The sequence below is a fragment of the Megascapheus bottae genome, chromosome 22 (genome assembly GCF_031878675.1).
Source record: "Megascapheus bottae isolate mThoBot1 chromosome 22, mThoBot2.hap1, whole genome shotgun sequence".
Classification (NCBI taxonomy): Eukaryota; Metazoa; Chordata; class Mammalia; order Rodentia; family Geomyidae; genus Megascapheus; species Megascapheus bottae.
Window position 1 is genome coordinate 16,527,151 of NC_143530.1, and position 18,191 is coordinate 16,545,341.

The 18,191-nt window shown below is 38.6% G+C and overlaps 3 protein-coding genes across 3 annotated transcripts; all 3 read right to left on the reverse strand.

The window, feature by feature from the left end:
• Positions 1-2,428: 2,428 nt before the first annotated feature.
• LOC150048211 (vomeronasal type-1 receptor 3-like) lies at positions 2,429-3,319 on the reverse strand. The gene has a single exon (XM_090356205.1). It carries the CDS (start codon positions 3,317-3,319, stop codon positions 2,429-2,431), a length of 891 nt encoding a protein of 296 aa, XP_090212331.1.
• Positions 3,320-7,775: 4,456 nt separating this feature from the next.
• LOC150048212 (vomeronasal type-1 receptor 4-like) lies at positions 7,776-8,555 on the reverse strand. Its single transcript, XM_090355266.1, has one exon. It carries the CDS (start codon positions 8,553-8,555, stop codon positions 7,776-7,778), a length of 780 nt encoding a protein of 259 aa, XP_090211392.1.
• Positions 8,556-12,985: 4,430 nt separating this feature from the next.
• On the reverse strand, positions 12,986-13,876 carry LOC150048213 (vomeronasal type-1 receptor 3-like). The gene has a single exon (XM_090356204.1). It carries the CDS (start codon positions 13,874-13,876, stop codon positions 12,986-12,988), a length of 891 nt encoding a protein of 296 aa, XP_090212330.1.
• Between the last annotated feature and the right edge of the window lie 4,315 nt (positions 13,877-18,191).

The following is an 18,191-nucleotide window of genomic DNA, read 5'->3' on the forward strand; positions in this document are numbered from 1 at the left end:
AAAGCCAGAAGTGGTGCTTTGGCTCAAGTGGTAGAGCTCTAGCCTTGAGAAAGGCCAAGGACAGTGCTCAGACCTTGAGCTCAAGCCTTAGAGCTGGCAGAAAATGAAATAAAAATAGAAAATCAGCAAATATATAGAACAGACAGCTGTCAGAAGAAGTACAAATGACTAAAGAGATGTTCACCATCTTTAGCCATAAAGGACATGAAAACTTCATCTCAGCAACATAATGACAACCATAAAAATGACAATAAATACAGTGATACTGTCAAGGAAGGAAACTTATTCACACTGATGGGGGGAATGTCAACCAGTGTAACCACTGTGAAAACATGTTCTCCCTTCCTATTCATTATAATAATCATAACTGGGACTTGAAAATTCAATGAGCTCAAGCATATTTTTTCAAAAGGCCAATTCTGAGGGTAAACTTCTGCAATTCAATTGCACTGAAGAATAATGCTTCTATTATTTATTCTACTGCCATGAAGGAGAATTGTAAATAAATACAAACACGGGGCTTGGATTTAGTGGCAGTGGGCTTGTCTGAGAGGTAAAGTCAGGATTGTTTGTTTCCCAGTTTTGCATTTTGGACACTGAAGGTACAAAAGCAAAATCCTGTCCATAAATGAAAGAGCATCCCTTAGTATTATGAATTATTTCTATGATTTAAGTTTTTATGGAAAAAGCCAGACAAAGAGGGATGGAATGAGTTGCATATGGTAAGAATGAAAGTAAACAGCAATTGAATAGTAGCAATAATTAATTTTATCTGGTGTAATGAGTAGCAGTTCTTTCTTTGTTAAGTACAAATTATAAATTATTTTCTTGTCAATGTTATGCCCCAAGTTCATGGTAATTTGTGACTTCATTTCTGAGTCCTTGAAGGATTCACTAAGTATTCAGAAATGTGTTGTTTCTTTCACATGTGTCTGTATCTTTCTCTTGCTACTGGATTGTAGTTACCTTGTCTTGCAGTCTGCTGTAGTTCAGTGGTTCCTGCCTGTGGCCCCAGCTACTCAGGAGGCAGGTTGTTGGAACACTGTGGTAAGACATTCTAGGCAGATTTTAGTTGTAAGCCAATCTCATTCGTAAGCTGGTCTTGTTCTGTAGGTGTGCTATCACAGCTAATTTGGAGACCATGTATAGAAGGATGGCTATGTGGCCCGGCATGGTGTCTCACACTTGTAATCCTATCTACTCAGGAAGGTGAGATTGAGGATCAAGATTCAAAGTCATTCTGGGCACAAAAGATCTTGAGACTCTTGTATCTCCAATTAATCTCTAGAAAACAGGAAGTGGGGTTGTGGCTCCAGGGGTAGGGCTATAGCCTTGAGGTGAATATCTCAGGGATAGTGCATGGCCTGAGAGTTCAATGACCATGATCCTCAAAAAAAAAAAAAAAAACAAAAACTAAAAGAAAGATGGTTATCTGAGAGTAGCCCCAAGGTAGAAGAAAATGAAAGATTTTAGAAAAAAAATATAGGAAAAAGTGCTGAGTGTGATTTTTTAAATGCCTTGGTCCAATTAGCAATGGAATAGAATGGAAGATCCAGAACTGAACCTACAAACCTATAGCCACCTAATCTTTGATAAGGGAGTCAACAACACAGGATAGAAGGAAGATAGCCTCTTCAAGCAATGGTGCTGGCAGAATGGGCTACACACATCGCAAACACTGAAGTTAGATTCTCATATGTTACCCTGCACCAGAATCAATTCCAAATGGATCAAAGTTGTTAATGTAAGATCATCTGCCACAAAAATGCTACAGGAAGGCAGAGGGAAAAACTTGGGCTTCTTGGGCTTCTTTACTAAGTAAAGATCCAAGGACAGCAATTTGAAGCCAACCTGGCCATGAAAGTTTGTGAAACTTTTTTTTTTGGCTAATCCTGGGGCTAGATTCAGGGCCTGAGCACTGTCTGTGGGCTTTCTCAAGACTAGAGCTCTACCAGGTGAGTTACAGTACCACTTCTGGGTTTTTCTATGTATGTGATACCCAGGAATTGAACTCCAGTCTTCATGCATGTTAGGCAAGCACTCTACCTAGACTAAACTCCTGGCCCTGTGAGACTCATCTGCAACCAAACACCAGAAGCTGAAAGTGGAGCTGTGGCTCAAGTGGTAGAGCACTAGACTTGAGCACAAAAGGTAGAAATGTCCCTGCTGCCCCCTCAAAAGTTGACTTAAAATCTTTTAATGAGAACTTTGTATTTTATAAAAGTTTGTTTTGATTTCAAACAACAACAACAACAACAACAACAAAACTCAGAAAAAGGGAAACCTGTGGGAAGGGACTAATAGGCAAAAGCAGAAGAAAGGAAAGAAAAGGACAGGCTATGACGTTGTCCCAGTCTGGCAAACCAAACAGAATCAAACAAACAAAACACTAACATCTATGTGATCAAGAAAATCAATGAATATGTTTTCAGTGCCAACATTCAGCCAGATTTCTATCTCTGGGAATCAGTATAAAGGGACTAAGACTTGCATAACCAAACCTCAAATACTCCTGAATATTTTTCATTATGGAATTATTCTCTAAGAAGGTATTGAAGAGTAGGGAAAGAATACATTCTGTCCAATAAAAGAAAAGAAAACAGGACATCAGCAGGAGAACACTTTGAACAGCTTTCATCTCAGGGGGAGTTTTGTAGAGAAACTTGGTGTTGTGAAGGTAGAGAACACGCTGGTGGTGCTTGTGGAGAAGAAACATCATGTAGCCACTGGCCACACCCATGATGCCCTGAAACCCAGCATCCCTCAACACCATGAGGGTAAGGAAAATCCATCTCATTAGCAAGTTGTCTTGTAGAAAATAGCAATATTGGCCACTTTGAGTAAGTTGGGACATGTTCAAACTGCTGATATTTTTTGTGTGGTATAGTAAATTAATGCCTATCAAGGAATTGAGTATCCAAAAGAACAACAAAACAGGAAGGATGTTCCATGCAGATTGAAGCTTTAGCTTTCTCCAGACAGAGTCTCTGGGGCTGATGGTGATGGCCTGGACCAGGGTGAGGAGAGCGCTGGTGCAGATGGAAAGTCCTCGAGCCACTCTCTCTAGGTATACAAAGATCACACAGCCTATATCCTCTAAAAAGTTCTTTACTCCAAAGATTGCTAGTGTCTTTGGGATTCCTTTTATAAGAAGCATTATGATGTTTGTAAAAGCCAAGTGGATGAATATAAGGTGTATAGATTTCATCTTGGAACCTTTTAACATGAGCATGTAAATCAAAAGAATGAAGATATTCCCTAAAATGCCAAGTGCAGATATTGAAAGGAAGATGGTCCCAGTAAAAACACTCAAATACATATTTTACTTCATAGGCAGAGAAACTTGGATTCAGCAAACATCATATTTAAGAAAGTGTTGGTAATGACAATAGGCAATCTGCAAAAAATATCACAACCCATTTTTGCAGTGTAAATAAGTCATGTTCCAATTTTTAAAGCCCCCCAAAAGTGCTAAGGAAACGCAAATTATTCCTCTCCCAATATGGAAACAAGAGGCTTATCTTTGTGATTGTTGTTCTTAATGTACCATGTGAAGCTATTTCTTTTCTCTTCTTTTGCCCTTATGGTTTATCTCATGTTGTTACTGTATCTGAATGTGGTACCTGCTATAGTGTATATATCTTATTTGTTTATTTGAAAAAGAAGAAAGTTAGGGAAAAAAGCTGAGTGGGTGGGAGTGGGGAGAGGGAGAGTGGGAGAAAAACATGGGAAGGGGTAACAATGTTCAAGAATTAAAGTACCCACTATCTGATGAATGTAACTGCAGCCCCTCTGTTCATCACCTGAGAATGAAATAAAGAAAATAATAAAGTAAAAAAATAAAAAAGTTATGTTCCATGTACTAGTTTATCATTTATCCAGAGGACTCTGGTTCCTTCTTCCTAAGTGACACACTTCATGAATCCCTCCATATAGTGTGAAATGCCTTCTTGACAAAGGTGCCCATAAATATAGGCTTTGCTATTAGTTCATGATAGCAAAACCCATTTACTTCTGTAAATCCTACACATTTCATATGTCCAACTCAGAGTGACAGAATTGAATCTTTTAACCAGAATTTCTCCCCATTTTTAAAATTTGATTCCATCATATTCCCACTGAACATTTCCAGAGACCTTGGATCTTGTCTCATCTTCATCCCTCCTCTCCCAGACACTTCTGAAATGCTGTTGCTTCAACATTTTCAGTGCCTTTTGATAATTTTCTCAATATCTTTTGTTTTTTTAACTATTCCTCTCTTACATTTTGAAGAGCACAACAACTCAGGGATTATATTTTGCTTCCAAGTTTTATCTATACCTTAACATTTCTGTGCTTCAATATCTCATATGATTTGATGAGTTTTACTGCTGACTTAAAGTTCAGTGGTTTTTTTTGGGCTCTCAATAATAGATCAAACTGTAGAATCTTTTCAGGCTTGATACAGTAGTTAAAATTGAATCAGCCAATAGAGTCTCTGCTCACCAAACATCAGAGAACCCTACTGGCTCCAGCTAGGAAGAGTGCCTTAGAGGAACTATGGCTTGCTGCCTGAGGGTATTTGGGGAAGTTTAAAATCCCATGTGTATCCCTGGAGGCCTCTGTGAAAAGTCTGGATCATTTTTGTATTTGTTGAGGTTTATCAGTTGGAGACATTGTTGTATTCACATAGGGTGTCATAATGACATGTTACAGTTGCTGCATGACCTTAGAAAAAACAAGGATCTCAACTGACTTTGCAGGGTACTTTATTTATGTCACTTTTTCTAATAAGTTTGTAAGTTCCTCATCAGGCCAAATTCATTTCCTTCTTTGAGCCTTGATAAGAACTTTGCATTATTCCAAGGAAATTTTTTTTTACAGGTTTTGGAATGTCTTTTTGTCAACTTGCCTACATTTTCTTGGAAAATTAATAGAAAACTAGTTTTAAAGACAAACTAGGTGGATAAATCCCTATCTGGGCCTAGCATGTAATATTTGAGGCAAGTTAATACCCACATTTGACCATTTTCTCAAATACAAATAAGTTGCTTGCTTGTTGTTATATAATACCAGGATAAAATTGCTTTGAGGTATTTCAGGAGTTGTCATTAACATCATGATTCAAGTAAAGAGGTTAACATTCAATTTTCTGAGGGACATTTTTGTACCACAGATTTTGTAATAAAATAAGGAATTGTTAGGTCTACTTACCATGTTAGCTGTGATGAAGACACACTCTGGCTCAGTCCTTCTGGCGTAGGGAGGCTTCTCAAGTCATACTTGTACCTTCTGTGTGTCCAGAGCTCTCAGAAACTAGCACTGACACTTCAGTTTCCACACTTGTCTCCCTGACAAGGAGGAGAAAAGTCTGTAGAGTTTCAGTCCCTGAAGTACAACTTTGTTTTTCCCTCCACAATTACCACATTGATTGCATCAGGAATTGTATCAGGCTTAATTATCCTTTAGTAATTCTGCACACAAAAGTGAGAAAGTTTAACTTGAGAGCAGGTATGGGAGAGGGCAGTGAAGGAAGGGGTGACATTGGCTAAGAAGGAATGTGCTCATTACCTGACTTAGGAAATGATAATCCCTCTGTACAACAACTTAATAATAACAGTAAAATTATTACTGGTCATGGGATTTGAACTCTGGGCCTGGGTGTTGCCTCTGAGCTCTTCAGCTCCAGGCTACCACCCTACCCTGGAGCCACAGCGCCCTTTCTGTTTTTCTGGTGATTAATTGGAGATAAGAGTCTCAACCAATTTATAATGCCCCGGCTGGGTTTCAACCACAATCCTCAGATCTCAGCCTCCGGAGTAGCTATGTTTATAAGCATGAGCCACTGCGCCTGCCTTGGTTTTATTCTTATACATAATTATTAGCTTCCCATGTCAATCTGAATTCAGTCCCTCACAATTTTTCTTCCTTCCTTCCTTCCTTCCTTCCTTCCTTCCTTCCTTCCTTCCTTCCTTCCTTCCTTCCTTCCTTCCTTCCTTCCTTCCTTCCTTCTTTCTGCTTTTGCCAGTCTTGGGGCTTGAACTTAGGGCCTGGGCTCTGTCCTTGAGCTTCTCACAAGGCTAGCATTCTACCTTTGAGCCACAGCATCACTTCTGGCTTTTCTGTGAAAATGGTAAAAAGGAATCAAACCTTCATGCATGCTAGGTGAAACACCTTGGAAAATTACAATAAAGAACTGAGCCACAATCATCTTTGCTTCTGACTAGATTCTGGGGTAATACATAAGATAATTGAGTCCCTGACATCCTGACACCTAGCTAAGTGCCATACTCTTTTAAAATAATTGTTGCTATATCACAAAATAGCTCCTTATTCATTTACACACTTTCCTTACTGCTTAACCATTACCTTATCGTGTTCTGCTTTTGATGTCAAGTCTAATTTCTCTTTAAGCAGTTATGTTCCTTCCTTTTGAAATGATATTGTGGATCTATTTGGGGATCTATTTTACCTTATTTCCTGTAGCTTAAATGAAGAAAAGTCCATCAAAAAAAACCCATGAAAGTGACACCTTCAAGTAATCCATAAACTCTCAAACGTCATAGAGTATGACATGGTACCGTTAGTGGCATCGGTTTGAGTGAGCATAAGGCAATGAAACCAAAAACATGATGTATTCAACATTGCTTAGTAGATACAGAGCCATATAGAAATATCAGTAGATTCAGAACTTAACAATGGAGTGGAGAGGTGTGGAGCATTTCATGGTGGAGTGTGAGGAAGATATATACACATGAGTAGCTGGCCTCAATGCCTGCATATTTCCAAGCTAAAGACTAAATACAAAGAGAAAGAAAAATTAGTGGAATATATATTAAACACTAATAACAAGCATTTTACTATTTAATACTGGAGTGTCTCTGTCCCTCTGTGCTAATATTTTATATTATGAATATGTGAAATGAGTGAAACCAGTCTTGTAGTCTTTAAAAAATGGTTGATTTTTGAGAACTGGGTGCCAGTGTTTCACACCTATAATCCTAGCTACTCAGGAGGCTGAGATCTAAGCATGGCAGTTTGAAGCCAACCTGTACATGAATTTCTTTGAGTTCCTACTTTGGAATTTAGAAGGCAAAATAAGTCTTATGTTGTCCTTAATGTACTATGTTATCTCTCATCTCTTTTGCTGTCCCTTGGTTATCTCATATTGTTATAGTATTTCACCTTGTTATTTGATATATAGCATGTATGTGTATTTGGTTATTTGAAATTGAATAGGGAAGGGGTGAAAACAAGATTGGGGATGGGGGGGAGGGAAATGTGGACCAAGACATGAGAAAGGGTATCAATGTATGTGAAGTAATGCATCTTCTTTCTGGTGATTATAATGTAACCCTTCTATTAATTACAATGAAAATATATGGAAAAAAGTGTGTTTATGTACATTCCCAAGCATGAAAAAGTTTGAGATCTCTAATATGTCAGAAAACAATGGCATTATTAGTGAGATTCTAGTAGGGGTCCTTGTATTTCCATGAGAGAAATTTTCAATCAAGACATGAAACATAATTAGAGTAATTAGAGCAAGTTTATTAAAACCATAAAGTTTATTATGCACATTCACAGAGATTAGCAGGCAGACTCAGAGATCAATGATGCGGTTCTTTATGTGGTAGCTTCGCTACAACTTAAAGGGACATTTACAGAGTTTTATAAATTTATCCACACAGAATTGTCTTTTCTTAAAAATTTGTTATTATAAGATCTATTATAATCCCCTTGCTTAGTAGTTCTTGCTGAAGTACCTTTGACTAGCTCCTTCTTATTAGTTACGTTTATTTATTTAAAATAAAATCCAAGAAAGAAAAAACATGTCCTAGCCAATGGAAGAAAAGAAAACAGAGCATCAGGAGGAGAACACTCTGAGCAGCTCTCATTTCAGGAAGAGTTTTGTGGAGGGGAGAGCTCTGAAGGTAGAGAACACGCTGGTGGTGCTTGTGGAGAAGGAATATCATGTAGACACTGGCTCCACCCATGGCACCCTGAAACATGGCATTGTGCATGGCCATGAGAATAAGAAGTATCCATTTGATTTTCTGACTATCTGGTTGAAAAGAACAATAATGACTACTCTTAGCCATTTCTGTTGTGTTTTTTCTGCTACTTGTGATGTAATGAAGTAAGGTAATGCTGATGAAGGAACTGAGGATCCAAAAGAAGAGAAGCAGGGGAAGCATTTGCCATGGAGTCTTTGGCTTGAATCCCCAGCACAGAGAGTCTCTGGGACTGATGGTGATGGCCTGGACCACAGTGAGGAGACTGCTGGTGCAGATGGAAAGGTCCCGGCTCAGCCTCTCCAGATAAAAAACCATCTTGCAGCCTGTATCATCCAGGAAGTTTCTCAAACTAAAAGCTGCTATTGTCTTTGGTAAACCTTTGGAAAGGAGGAGGATGGTGTCTGTAAAACCCAAATGGATGAGAATAAGGTGTATAGATTTCTTCTGAGCACCTCTCCAAAGTGTATATACAAAATTCATTAAAACAATAATGTTCCCTACAATGCCAAGTGCAGTTACAAAGAGGATGTTATTTCCTTTGAGCAGATTCACGATCATTTCAATGTCCTGAGCAGATAATGTTGGATCCAGCAAACACTTCTCTGAAAGAAATCATCTGGAATGATGATAGAAATCTGTGAAAAGTATTTCATAAGTTAGCATTCTTCTGGAGTATAAGAACAATCACAAAATGTATAATTGTTTGGGTATTTTTGGTATCAAAATGATTTTTGCCTTTTGTATTCTTTGTGAGTTATTATTGTTATTGTCAAACCTCATTTGGACTCCCAATATTCAAACATGCAAATTTGTAGCTTAGTCTTTTTTTGGGGGGGGGGGTCACAAACTTGGACTTGGGCTTGAACTCGGCCTGAGTGCTGTCCCTGAGCTCTACAGCTCAAAGCTACTACTGCCCTACCCCTGGGTCTGGGCATTGTCTGTGAGATCTTCAGCTCAAGGCTACAAACCTACCCTTGAGCCAAGCCCCACTTCCCAGTTTCTAAAGGTTAATTAGAGATAAGAGCCTCAGATCCTTTTGTGCCTGGGTTGGCTTTGAACATTGATCCTCAGATCTCAGCCTCTGAGTAGCTTGGATTACAGGCGTGAGCCATCACCCCCAGCTCTGTAGTTTAGATTTTTTTTTTGAGCACTGTCATGGTCAGTATTTGATTCTGATCACAAACAAAACTGACTCAATATTTCTAGAGTCATATTTCTAGGAAGTGGAGTGTCCTTCACATTTCTGGCCTCAGAGGCTTGCCTTGTCAGGTATAGAAGAAGAATGAAAGTCTTAAGGCTCTCACACCCTCTCAGCAACACCCTGGCGTAGTCATCAATTTTCTGATGAAAATTGGCAGGACACATTATGCATAAATGAAAGAATTGTCAGAACTACTCACCTAGGCAGCTCTGATGCAGAGGCTGGGTCAGTCCTTCTGGCAAACTGAGGCCGTCCAGGCCCTAATTGCACCAGCCCGATTTGTGAAGCATTTGGATTTCATGAACTGACAGACTTTATTTTTTTTAGTTGTATCCATGTCAGAGAGAAGAAAGCTCTGAAGAGTCCCTGAAGTGCAACTTTTCCTCTCCTCTACAATTAGTACATATCATTGTCTCAGAAGTTATCATTGCCTCAGAAGTTGTCTTTGGCTTAAATGAGACTTAATTATGTTAATAGGAAGAAGTGAAGTGAAAAACTGAAGAGCAAATCAAACGTCTAGAACTTATGTCTACAGTGTCTTCATACTTGTTTTCATCTTCCTAAAGTTGCAATATTTGGAGCAGGATGACACTAGCTTGTGAGACACAAGAGGTCACTCCCTTTGCTTTCTTAAGTCCTTCTTTAAACACAGAATATACTAAAGGATGTTCAGTACTGGAGACTCCTAATTTGAAGAAATCCTCATCAGATACCTTGACATGACAAGGACCTTTGAGCCATGCCTCCATTCATACATTTTTCTGGGAAATTGGAGATATATTCTTAGAGCTTTGTGTTGGAGTGAAGCTCAGATTCTCTCGATTGAAGTCTTCTAACTAACTAGGTTACAGGTGTGAGGCACTTGTGCCCACATTTTGAAGATTTTTTTTTTTTTTGCCAGTCCTGGGCTTGAGCTCAGGGCCTGAACACTGTCCTTGGACTTTCTCAAGGCTAGAGCTCTGCCACTTGAGCCTCAGCACCACTCTGGCTTTTTTCTATGTATGTGGTACCGAGGAATCGAACCCAGGTCTTCATGCATGCTAGGCAAGCACTTTAACCACTAGGCCAAACTCCCGGCCCCCGACATTTTGAAGATTTTTATTTGTACCAAGTATGGGAAAGTGTTCACTTTATGACATTTCCATTTGTGCATGCAATGTCCTCCTGTCCAACTGACCTCGTCTGTTTTTATTCACCTATTCAATTGATAAAAATTACTAACCAGAATATACAAAGAGATCAAACATTAAAGATCTACAGAAATCATAATGCAATGAACAGTTAACCCAATTAAAAAAATATACAAGTGAGCCGGGAGTTTGTCCTAGTGGTAGTGTCGGTCCAAGTATGCACAAAGACCCAGGCTTGGTTCCTTGGTACTACAGACACAGAAAAAGCCAGAAGTGGTGCTTTGGCTCAAGTGGTAGAGCTCTAGCCTTGAGAAAGGCCAAGGACAGTGCTCAGACCTTGAGCTCAAGCCTTAGAGCTGGCAGAAAATGAAATAAAAATAGAAAATCAGCAAATATATAGAACAGACAGCTGTCAGAAGAAGTACAAATGACTAAAGAGATGTTCACCATCTTTAGCCATAAAGGACATGAAAACTTCATCTCAGCAACATAATGACCACCATAAAAACAACAATAAATACAGTGATACTGTCAAGGAAGGGAACTTAGTCACACTGATGGGGGGAATGTCAACCAGTGTAACCACTGTGAAAACATGTTCTCCCTTCCTATTCATTATAATAATCATAACTGGGACTTGAAAATTCAATGAGCTCAAGCATATTTTTTCAAAAAGCCAATTCTGAGGGTAAACTTCTGCAATTCAATTGCACTGAAGAATAATGCTTCTATTATTTATTCTACTGCCATGAAGGAGAATTGTAAATAAATACAAACACGGGGCTTGGATTTAGTGGCAGTGGGCTTGTCTGAGAGGTAAAGTCAGGATTGTTTGTTTCCCAGTTTTGCATTTTGGACACTGAAGGTACAAAAGCAAAATCCTGTCCATAAATGAAAGAACATCCCTTAGTATTATGAATTATTTCTATGATTTAAGTTTTTATGGAAAAAGCCAGACAAAGAGGGATGGAATGAGTTGCATATGGTAAGAATGAAAGTAAACAGCAATTGAATAGTAGCAATAATTAATTTTATCTGGTGTAATGAGTAGCAGTTCTTTCTTTGTTAAGTACAAATTATAAATTATTTTCTTGTCAATGTTATGCCCCAAGTTCATGGTAATTTGTGACTTCATTTCTGAGTCCTTGAAGGATTCACTAAGTATTCAGAAATGTGTTGTTTCTTTCACATGTGTCTGTATCTTTCTCTTGCTACTGGATTGTAGTTACCTTGTCTTGCAGTCTGCTGTAGTTCAGTGGTTCCTGCCTGTGGCCCCAGCTACTCAGGAGGCAGGTTGTTGGAACACTGTGGTAAGACATTCTAGGCAGATTTTAGTTGTAAGCCAATCTCATTCGTAAGCTGGTCTTGTTCTGTAGGTGTGCTATCACAGCTAATTTGGAGACCATGTATAGAAGGATGGCTATGTGGCCCGGCATGGTGTCTCACACTTGTAATCCTATCTACTCAGGAAGGTGAGATTGAGGATCAAGATTCAAAGTCATTCTGGGCACAAAAGATCTTGAGACTCTCCAATTAATCTCCAATTAATCTCTAGGAAACAGGAAGTGGGGTTGTGGCTCCAGGGGTAGGGCTATAGCCTTGAGGTGAATATCTCAGGGACAGTGCATGGCCTGAGAGTTCAAGCGACTATGATCCTCAAAAAAAAAAAAACAAAAAACTAAAAGAAAGGTGGTTATCTGAGGGTAGCCCCAAGGTAGAAGAAAATGAAAGATTTTAGAAAAAAAATATAGGAAAAAGTGCTGAGTGTGATTTTTTAAATGCCTTGGTCCAATTAGCAATGGAATAGAATGGAAGATCCAGAACTGAACCTACAAACCTATAGCCACCTAATCTTTGATAAGGGAACCAACAACACAGGATAGAAGGAAGATAGCCTCTTCAAGCAATGGTGCTGGCAGAATGGGCTACACACATCACAAACACTGAAGTTAGATTCTCATATGTTACCCTGCACCAGAATCAATTCCAAATGGATCAAAGTTGTTAATGTAAGATCATCTGCACAAAAATGCTACAGGAAGGCAGAGGGAAAAACTTGGGCTTCTTGGGCTTCTCTACTAAGTAAATATCCAAGGACGGCAATTTGAAGCCATTCTGGCCATGAAAGTTTGTGAGACTTTTTTTTTTTTTTTTTTTTTTTTGGCTAATTCTGGGGCTAGATTCAGGGCCTGAGCACTGTCTGTGGGCTTTCTCAAGACTAGAGCTCTACCAGGTGAGTTACAGTACCACTTCTGGGTTTTTCTATGTATGTGATACCCAGGAATTGAACTCCAGTCTTCATGCATGTTAGGCAAGCACTCTACCTAGACTAAACTCCTGGCCCTGTGAGACTCATCTGCAACCAAACACCAGAAGCTGAAAGTGGAGCTGTGGCTCAAGTGGTAGAGCACTAGACTTGAGCACAAAAGGAAGAAATGTCCCTTCTGCCCCCTCAAAAGTTGACTTAAAATCTTTTAATGAGAACTATGTATTTTATAAAAGTTTGTTTTGATTTCAAACAACAACAACAACAAAAACTCAGAAAAAGGGAAACCTGTGGGAAGGCTATGACATTGTCCCAGTCTGGCAAACCAAACAGAATCAAACAAAACAAAACACTAACATCTATGTGATCAAGAAAATCAATGAATATGTTTTCAATGCCAACATTCAGCCAGATTTCTATCTTTGGGAATCAGTATAAAGGGACTAAGACTTGCATAACCAAACCTCAAATACTCCTGAATATTTTTCATTATGGAATTATTCTCTAAGAAGGCATTGAAGAGTAGGGAAAGAATACATTCTGTCCAATAAAAGAAAAGAAAACAGGACATCAGCAGGAGAACACTTTGAACAGCTTTCATCTCAGGGGGAGTTTTGTAGAGAAACTTGGTGTTGTGAAGGTAGAGAACACGTTGGTGGTGCTTGTGGAGAAGAAACACCATGTAGCCACTGGCCACACCCATGATGCCCTGAAACCCAGCATCCCTCAACACCATGAGGGTAAGGAAAATCCATCTCATTAGCAAGTTGTCTTGTAGAAAATAGCAATATTGGCCACTTTGAGTAAGTTGGGACATGTTCAAACTGCTGATATTTTTTGTGTGGTATAGTAAATTAATGCCTATCAAGGAATTGAGTATCCAAAAGAACAACAAAACAGGAAGGATGTTCCATGCAGATTGAAGCTTTAGCTTTCTCCAGGCGGAGTCTCTGGGGCTGATGGTGATGGCCTGGACCAGGGTGAGGAGAGCGCTGGTGCAGATGGAAAGTCCTCGAGCCACTCTCTCTAGGTATACAAAGATCACACAGCCTATATCCTCTAAAAAGTTCTTTACTCCAAAGATTGCTAGTGTCTTTGGGATTCCTTTTATAAGAAGCGTTATGATGTTTGTAAAAGCCAAGTGGATGAATATAAGGTGTATAGATTTCATCTTGGAACCTTTTAACATGAGCATGTAAATCAAAAGAATGAAGATATTCCCTAGAATGCCAAGTGCAGATATTGAAAGGAAGATGGTCCCAGTAAAAACACTCAAATACATATTTTACTTCATAGGCAGAGAAACTTGGATTCAGCAAACATCATATTTAAGAAAGTGTTGGTAATGACAATAGGCAATCTGCAAAAAATATCACAACCCATTTTTGTAGTGTAAATAAGTCATGTTCCAATTTTTAAAGCCCCCCAAAAGTGCTAAGGAAACGCAAATTATTCCTCTCCCGATATGGAAACAAGAGGTTTATCTTTGTGATTGTCATTCTTAATGTACCATGTGAAGCTATTTCTTTTCTCTTCTTTTGCCCTTATGGTTTATCTCATGTTGTTACTGTATCTGAATGTGGTACCTGCTATAGTGTATATATCTTATTTGTTTATTTGAAAAAGAAGAAGGTTAGGGAAAAAAGCTGAGTGGGTGGGAGTGGGGAGAGGGAGAGTGGGAGAAAAACATGGGAAGGGGTAACAATGTTCAAGAATTAAAGTACCCACTATCTGATGAATGTAACTGCAGCCCCTCTGTTCATCACCTGAGAACGAAATAAAGAAAATAATAAAGTAAAAAAATAAAAAAGTCATGTTCCATGTACTAGTTTATCATTTATCCAGAGGACTCTGGTTCCTTCTTCCTAAGTGACACACTTCATGAATCCCTCCATATAGTGTGAAATGCCTTCTTGACAAAGGTGCCCATAAATATAGGCTTTGCTATTAGTTCATGATAGCAAAACCCATTTACTTCTGTAAATCCTACACATTTCTTATGTCCAACTCAGAGTGACAGAATTGAATCTTTTAACCAGAATTTCTCCCCATTTTTAAAATTTGATTCCATCATATTCCCACTGAACATTTCCAGAGACCTTGGATCTTGTCTCATCTTCATCCCTCCTCTCCCAGACACTTCTGAAATGCTGTTGCTTCAACATTTTCAGTGCCTTTTGATAATTTTCTCAATATCTTTTGTTTTTTTAACTATTCCTCTCTTACATTTTGAAGAGCACAACAACTCAGGGATTATATTTTGCTTCCAAGTTTTATCTATACCTTAACATTTCTGTGCTTCAATATCTCATATGATTTGATGAGTTTTACTGCTGACTTAAAGTTCAGTGGTTTTTGGGGCTCTCAATAATAGATCAAACTGTAGAATCTTTTCAGGCTTGATACAGTAGTTAAAATTGAATCAGCCAATAGAGTCTCTGCTCACCAAACATCAGAGAACCCTACTGGCTCCAGCTAGGAAGAGTGCCTTAGAGGAACTATGGCTTGCTGCCTGAGGGTATTTGGGGAAGTTTAAAATCCCATGTGTATCCCTGGAGGCCTCTGTGAAAAGTCTGGATCATTTTTGTATTTGTTGAGGTTTATCAAGGGAGAGCAGAGAAGGAGATTAACTAACATTGTGTATTGTTACAAGATGACAGCAGGTTGTGTGTTAGTATTACCCAATATGGGCTGCATGTAGTTAAGTCAGTTGGAGACATTGTTGTATTCACATAGGGTGTCATGATGACATGTTACAGTTGCTGTATGACCTTAGAAAAAACAAGGATCTCAACTGACTTTGCAGGGTACTTTATTTATGTCACTTTTTCTAATAAGTTTGTAAGTTCCTCATCAGGCCAAATTCATTTCCTTCTTTGAGCCTTGATAAGAACTTTGCATTATTCCATGGAAATTTTTTTTACAGGTTTTGGAATGTCTTTTTGTCAACTTGCCTACATTTTCTTGGAAAATTAATAGAAAACTAGTTTTAAAGACAAACTAGGTGGATAAATCCCTATCTGGGCCTAGCATGTAATATTTGAGGCAAGTTAATACCCACATTTGACCATTTTCTCAAATACAAATAAGTTGCTTGCTTGTTGTTATATAATACCAGGATAAAATTGCTTCGAGGTATTTCAGGAGTTGTCATTAACATCATGATTCAAGTAAAGAGGTTAACATTCAATTTTCTGAGGGACATTTTTGTACCACAGATTTTGTAATAAAATAAGGAATTGTTAGGTCTACTTACCATGTTAGCTGTGATGAAGACACACTCTGGCTCAGTCCTTCTGGCCTAGGGAGGCTTCTCAAGTCATACTTGTACCTTCTGTGTATCCAGAGCTTTCAGAAACTAGCACTGACACTTCAGTTTCTATAGTTGTCTCCCTGACACGGAGGAGGAAAGTCTGTAGAGTTTCAGTCCCTGAAGTACAACTTTGTTTTTCCCTCCACAATTACTACATTGATTGCATCAGGAATTGTATCAGGCTTAATTATCCTTTAGTAATTCTGTACACAAAAGTGAGAAAGTTTAACTTGAGAGCAGGTATGGGAGGGGGCAGTGAAGGAAGGGGTGACATTGGCTAAGAAGGAATGTGCTCATTACCTGACTTAGGAAATGATAATCCCTCTGTACAACAACTTAATAATAACAGTAAAATTATTACTGGTCATGGGATTTGAACTCTGGGCCTGGGTGTTGCCTCTGAGCTCTTCAGCTCCAGGCTACACCCTACCCTGGAGCCACAGTGCCCTTTCTGTTTTTCTGGTGATTAATTGGAGATAAGAGTCTCAACCAATTTATAATGCCCCCGCTGGCTTTCAACCTCAATCCTCAGATCTGACCCTCCAGAGTAGCTATGTTTATAAGCATGAGCCACTGCGCCTGCCTTGGTTTTATTCTTATACATAATTATTAGCTTCCCATGTCAATCTGAATTCAGTCCCTCACAATTTTTCTTCCTTCCTTCCTTCCTTCCTTCCTTCCTTCCTTCCTTCCTTCCTTCCTTCCTTCCTTCCTTCCTTCCTTCCTTCCTTCTTTCTGCTTTTGCCAATCTTGGGGCTTGAACTTAGGGCCTGGGCTCTGTTCTTGAGCTTCTCACAAGGCTAGCATTCTACCTTTGAGCCACAGCATCACTTCTGGCTTTTCTGTGAAAATGGTAAAAAGGAATCAAACCTTCATGCATGCTAGGTGAAACACCTTGGAAAATTACAATAAAGAACTGAGCCACAATCATCTTTGTTTCTGACTAGATTCTGGGGTAATACATAAGATAATTGAGTCCCTGACATCCTGACACCTAGCTAAGTGCCATACTCTTTTAAAATAATTGTTGCTATATCACAAAATAGCTCCTTATTCATTTACACACTTTCCTTACTGCTTAACCATTACCTTATCGTGTTCTGCTTTTGATGTCAAGTCTAATTTCTCTTTAAGCAGTTATGTTCCTTCCTTTTGAAATGATATTGTGGATCTATTTGGGGATCTATTTTACCTTATTTCCTGTAGCTTAAATGAAGAAAAGTCCATCAAAAAAAACCCATGAAAGTGACACCTTCAAGTAATCCATAAACTCTCAAACGTCATAGAGTATGACATGGTACCGTTAGTGGCATCGGTTTGAGTGAGCATAAGGCAATGAAACCAAAAACATGATGTATTCAACATTGCTTAGTACATACAGAGCCATATAGAAATATCAGTAGATTCAGAACTTAACAATGGAGTGGAGAGGTGTGGAGCATTTCATGGTGGAGTGTGAGGAAGATATATACACATGAGTAGCTGGCCTCAATGCCTGCATATTTCCAAGCTAAAGACTAAATACAAAGAGAAAGAAAAATTAGTGGAATATATATTAAACACTAATAACAAGTATTTTACTATTTAATACTGGAGTGTCTCTGTCCCTCTGTGCTAATATTTTATATTATGAATATGTGAAATGAGTGAAACCAGTCTTGTAGTCTTTAAAAAATGGTTGATTTTTGAGAACTGGGTGCCAGTGTTTCAGACCTATAATCGTAGCTACACAGGAGGCTGAGATCTAAGCATGGCAGTTTGAAATCAACCTGTACATGAATTTCTTTGAGTTCCTACTTTGGAATTTAGAAGGCAAAATAAGTCTTATGTTGTCCTTAATGTACTATGTTATCTCTCATCTCTTTTGCTGTCCCTTGGTTATCTCATATTGTTATAGTATTTCACCTTGTTATTTGATATATAGCATGTATGTGTATTTGGTTATTTGAAATTGAATAGGGAAGGGGTGAAAACAAGATGGGGGTTGGGGGGGAGGGAAATGTGGACCAAGACATGAGAAAGGGTATCAATGTATGTGAAGTAATGCATCTTCTTTCTGGTGATTATAATGTAACCCTTCTATTAATTACAATGAAAATATATGGAAAAAAGTGTGTTTATGTACATTCCCAAGCATGAAAAATTTTGAGATCTCTAATATGTCAGAAAACAATGGCATTATTAGTGAGATTCTAGTAGGGGTCCTTGTATTTCCATGAGAGAAATTTTCAATCAAGACATGAAACATAATTAGAGTAATTAGAGCAAGTTTATTAAAACCATA

Coding starts and splice junctions, on each gene's coding strand:
- LOC150048211 (XM_090356205.1), bottom strand. CDS start 3,319: ATGTATTTGAGTGTTTTTACTGGGACCATCTTCCTTTCAATATCTGCA.
- LOC150048212 (XM_090355266.1), bottom strand. CDS start 8,555: ATGATCGTGAATCTGCTCAAAGGAAATAACATCCTCTTTGTAACTGCA.
- LOC150048213 (XM_090356204.1), bottom strand. CDS start 13,876: ATGTATTTGAGTGTTTTTACTGGGACCATCTTCCTTTCAATATCTGCA.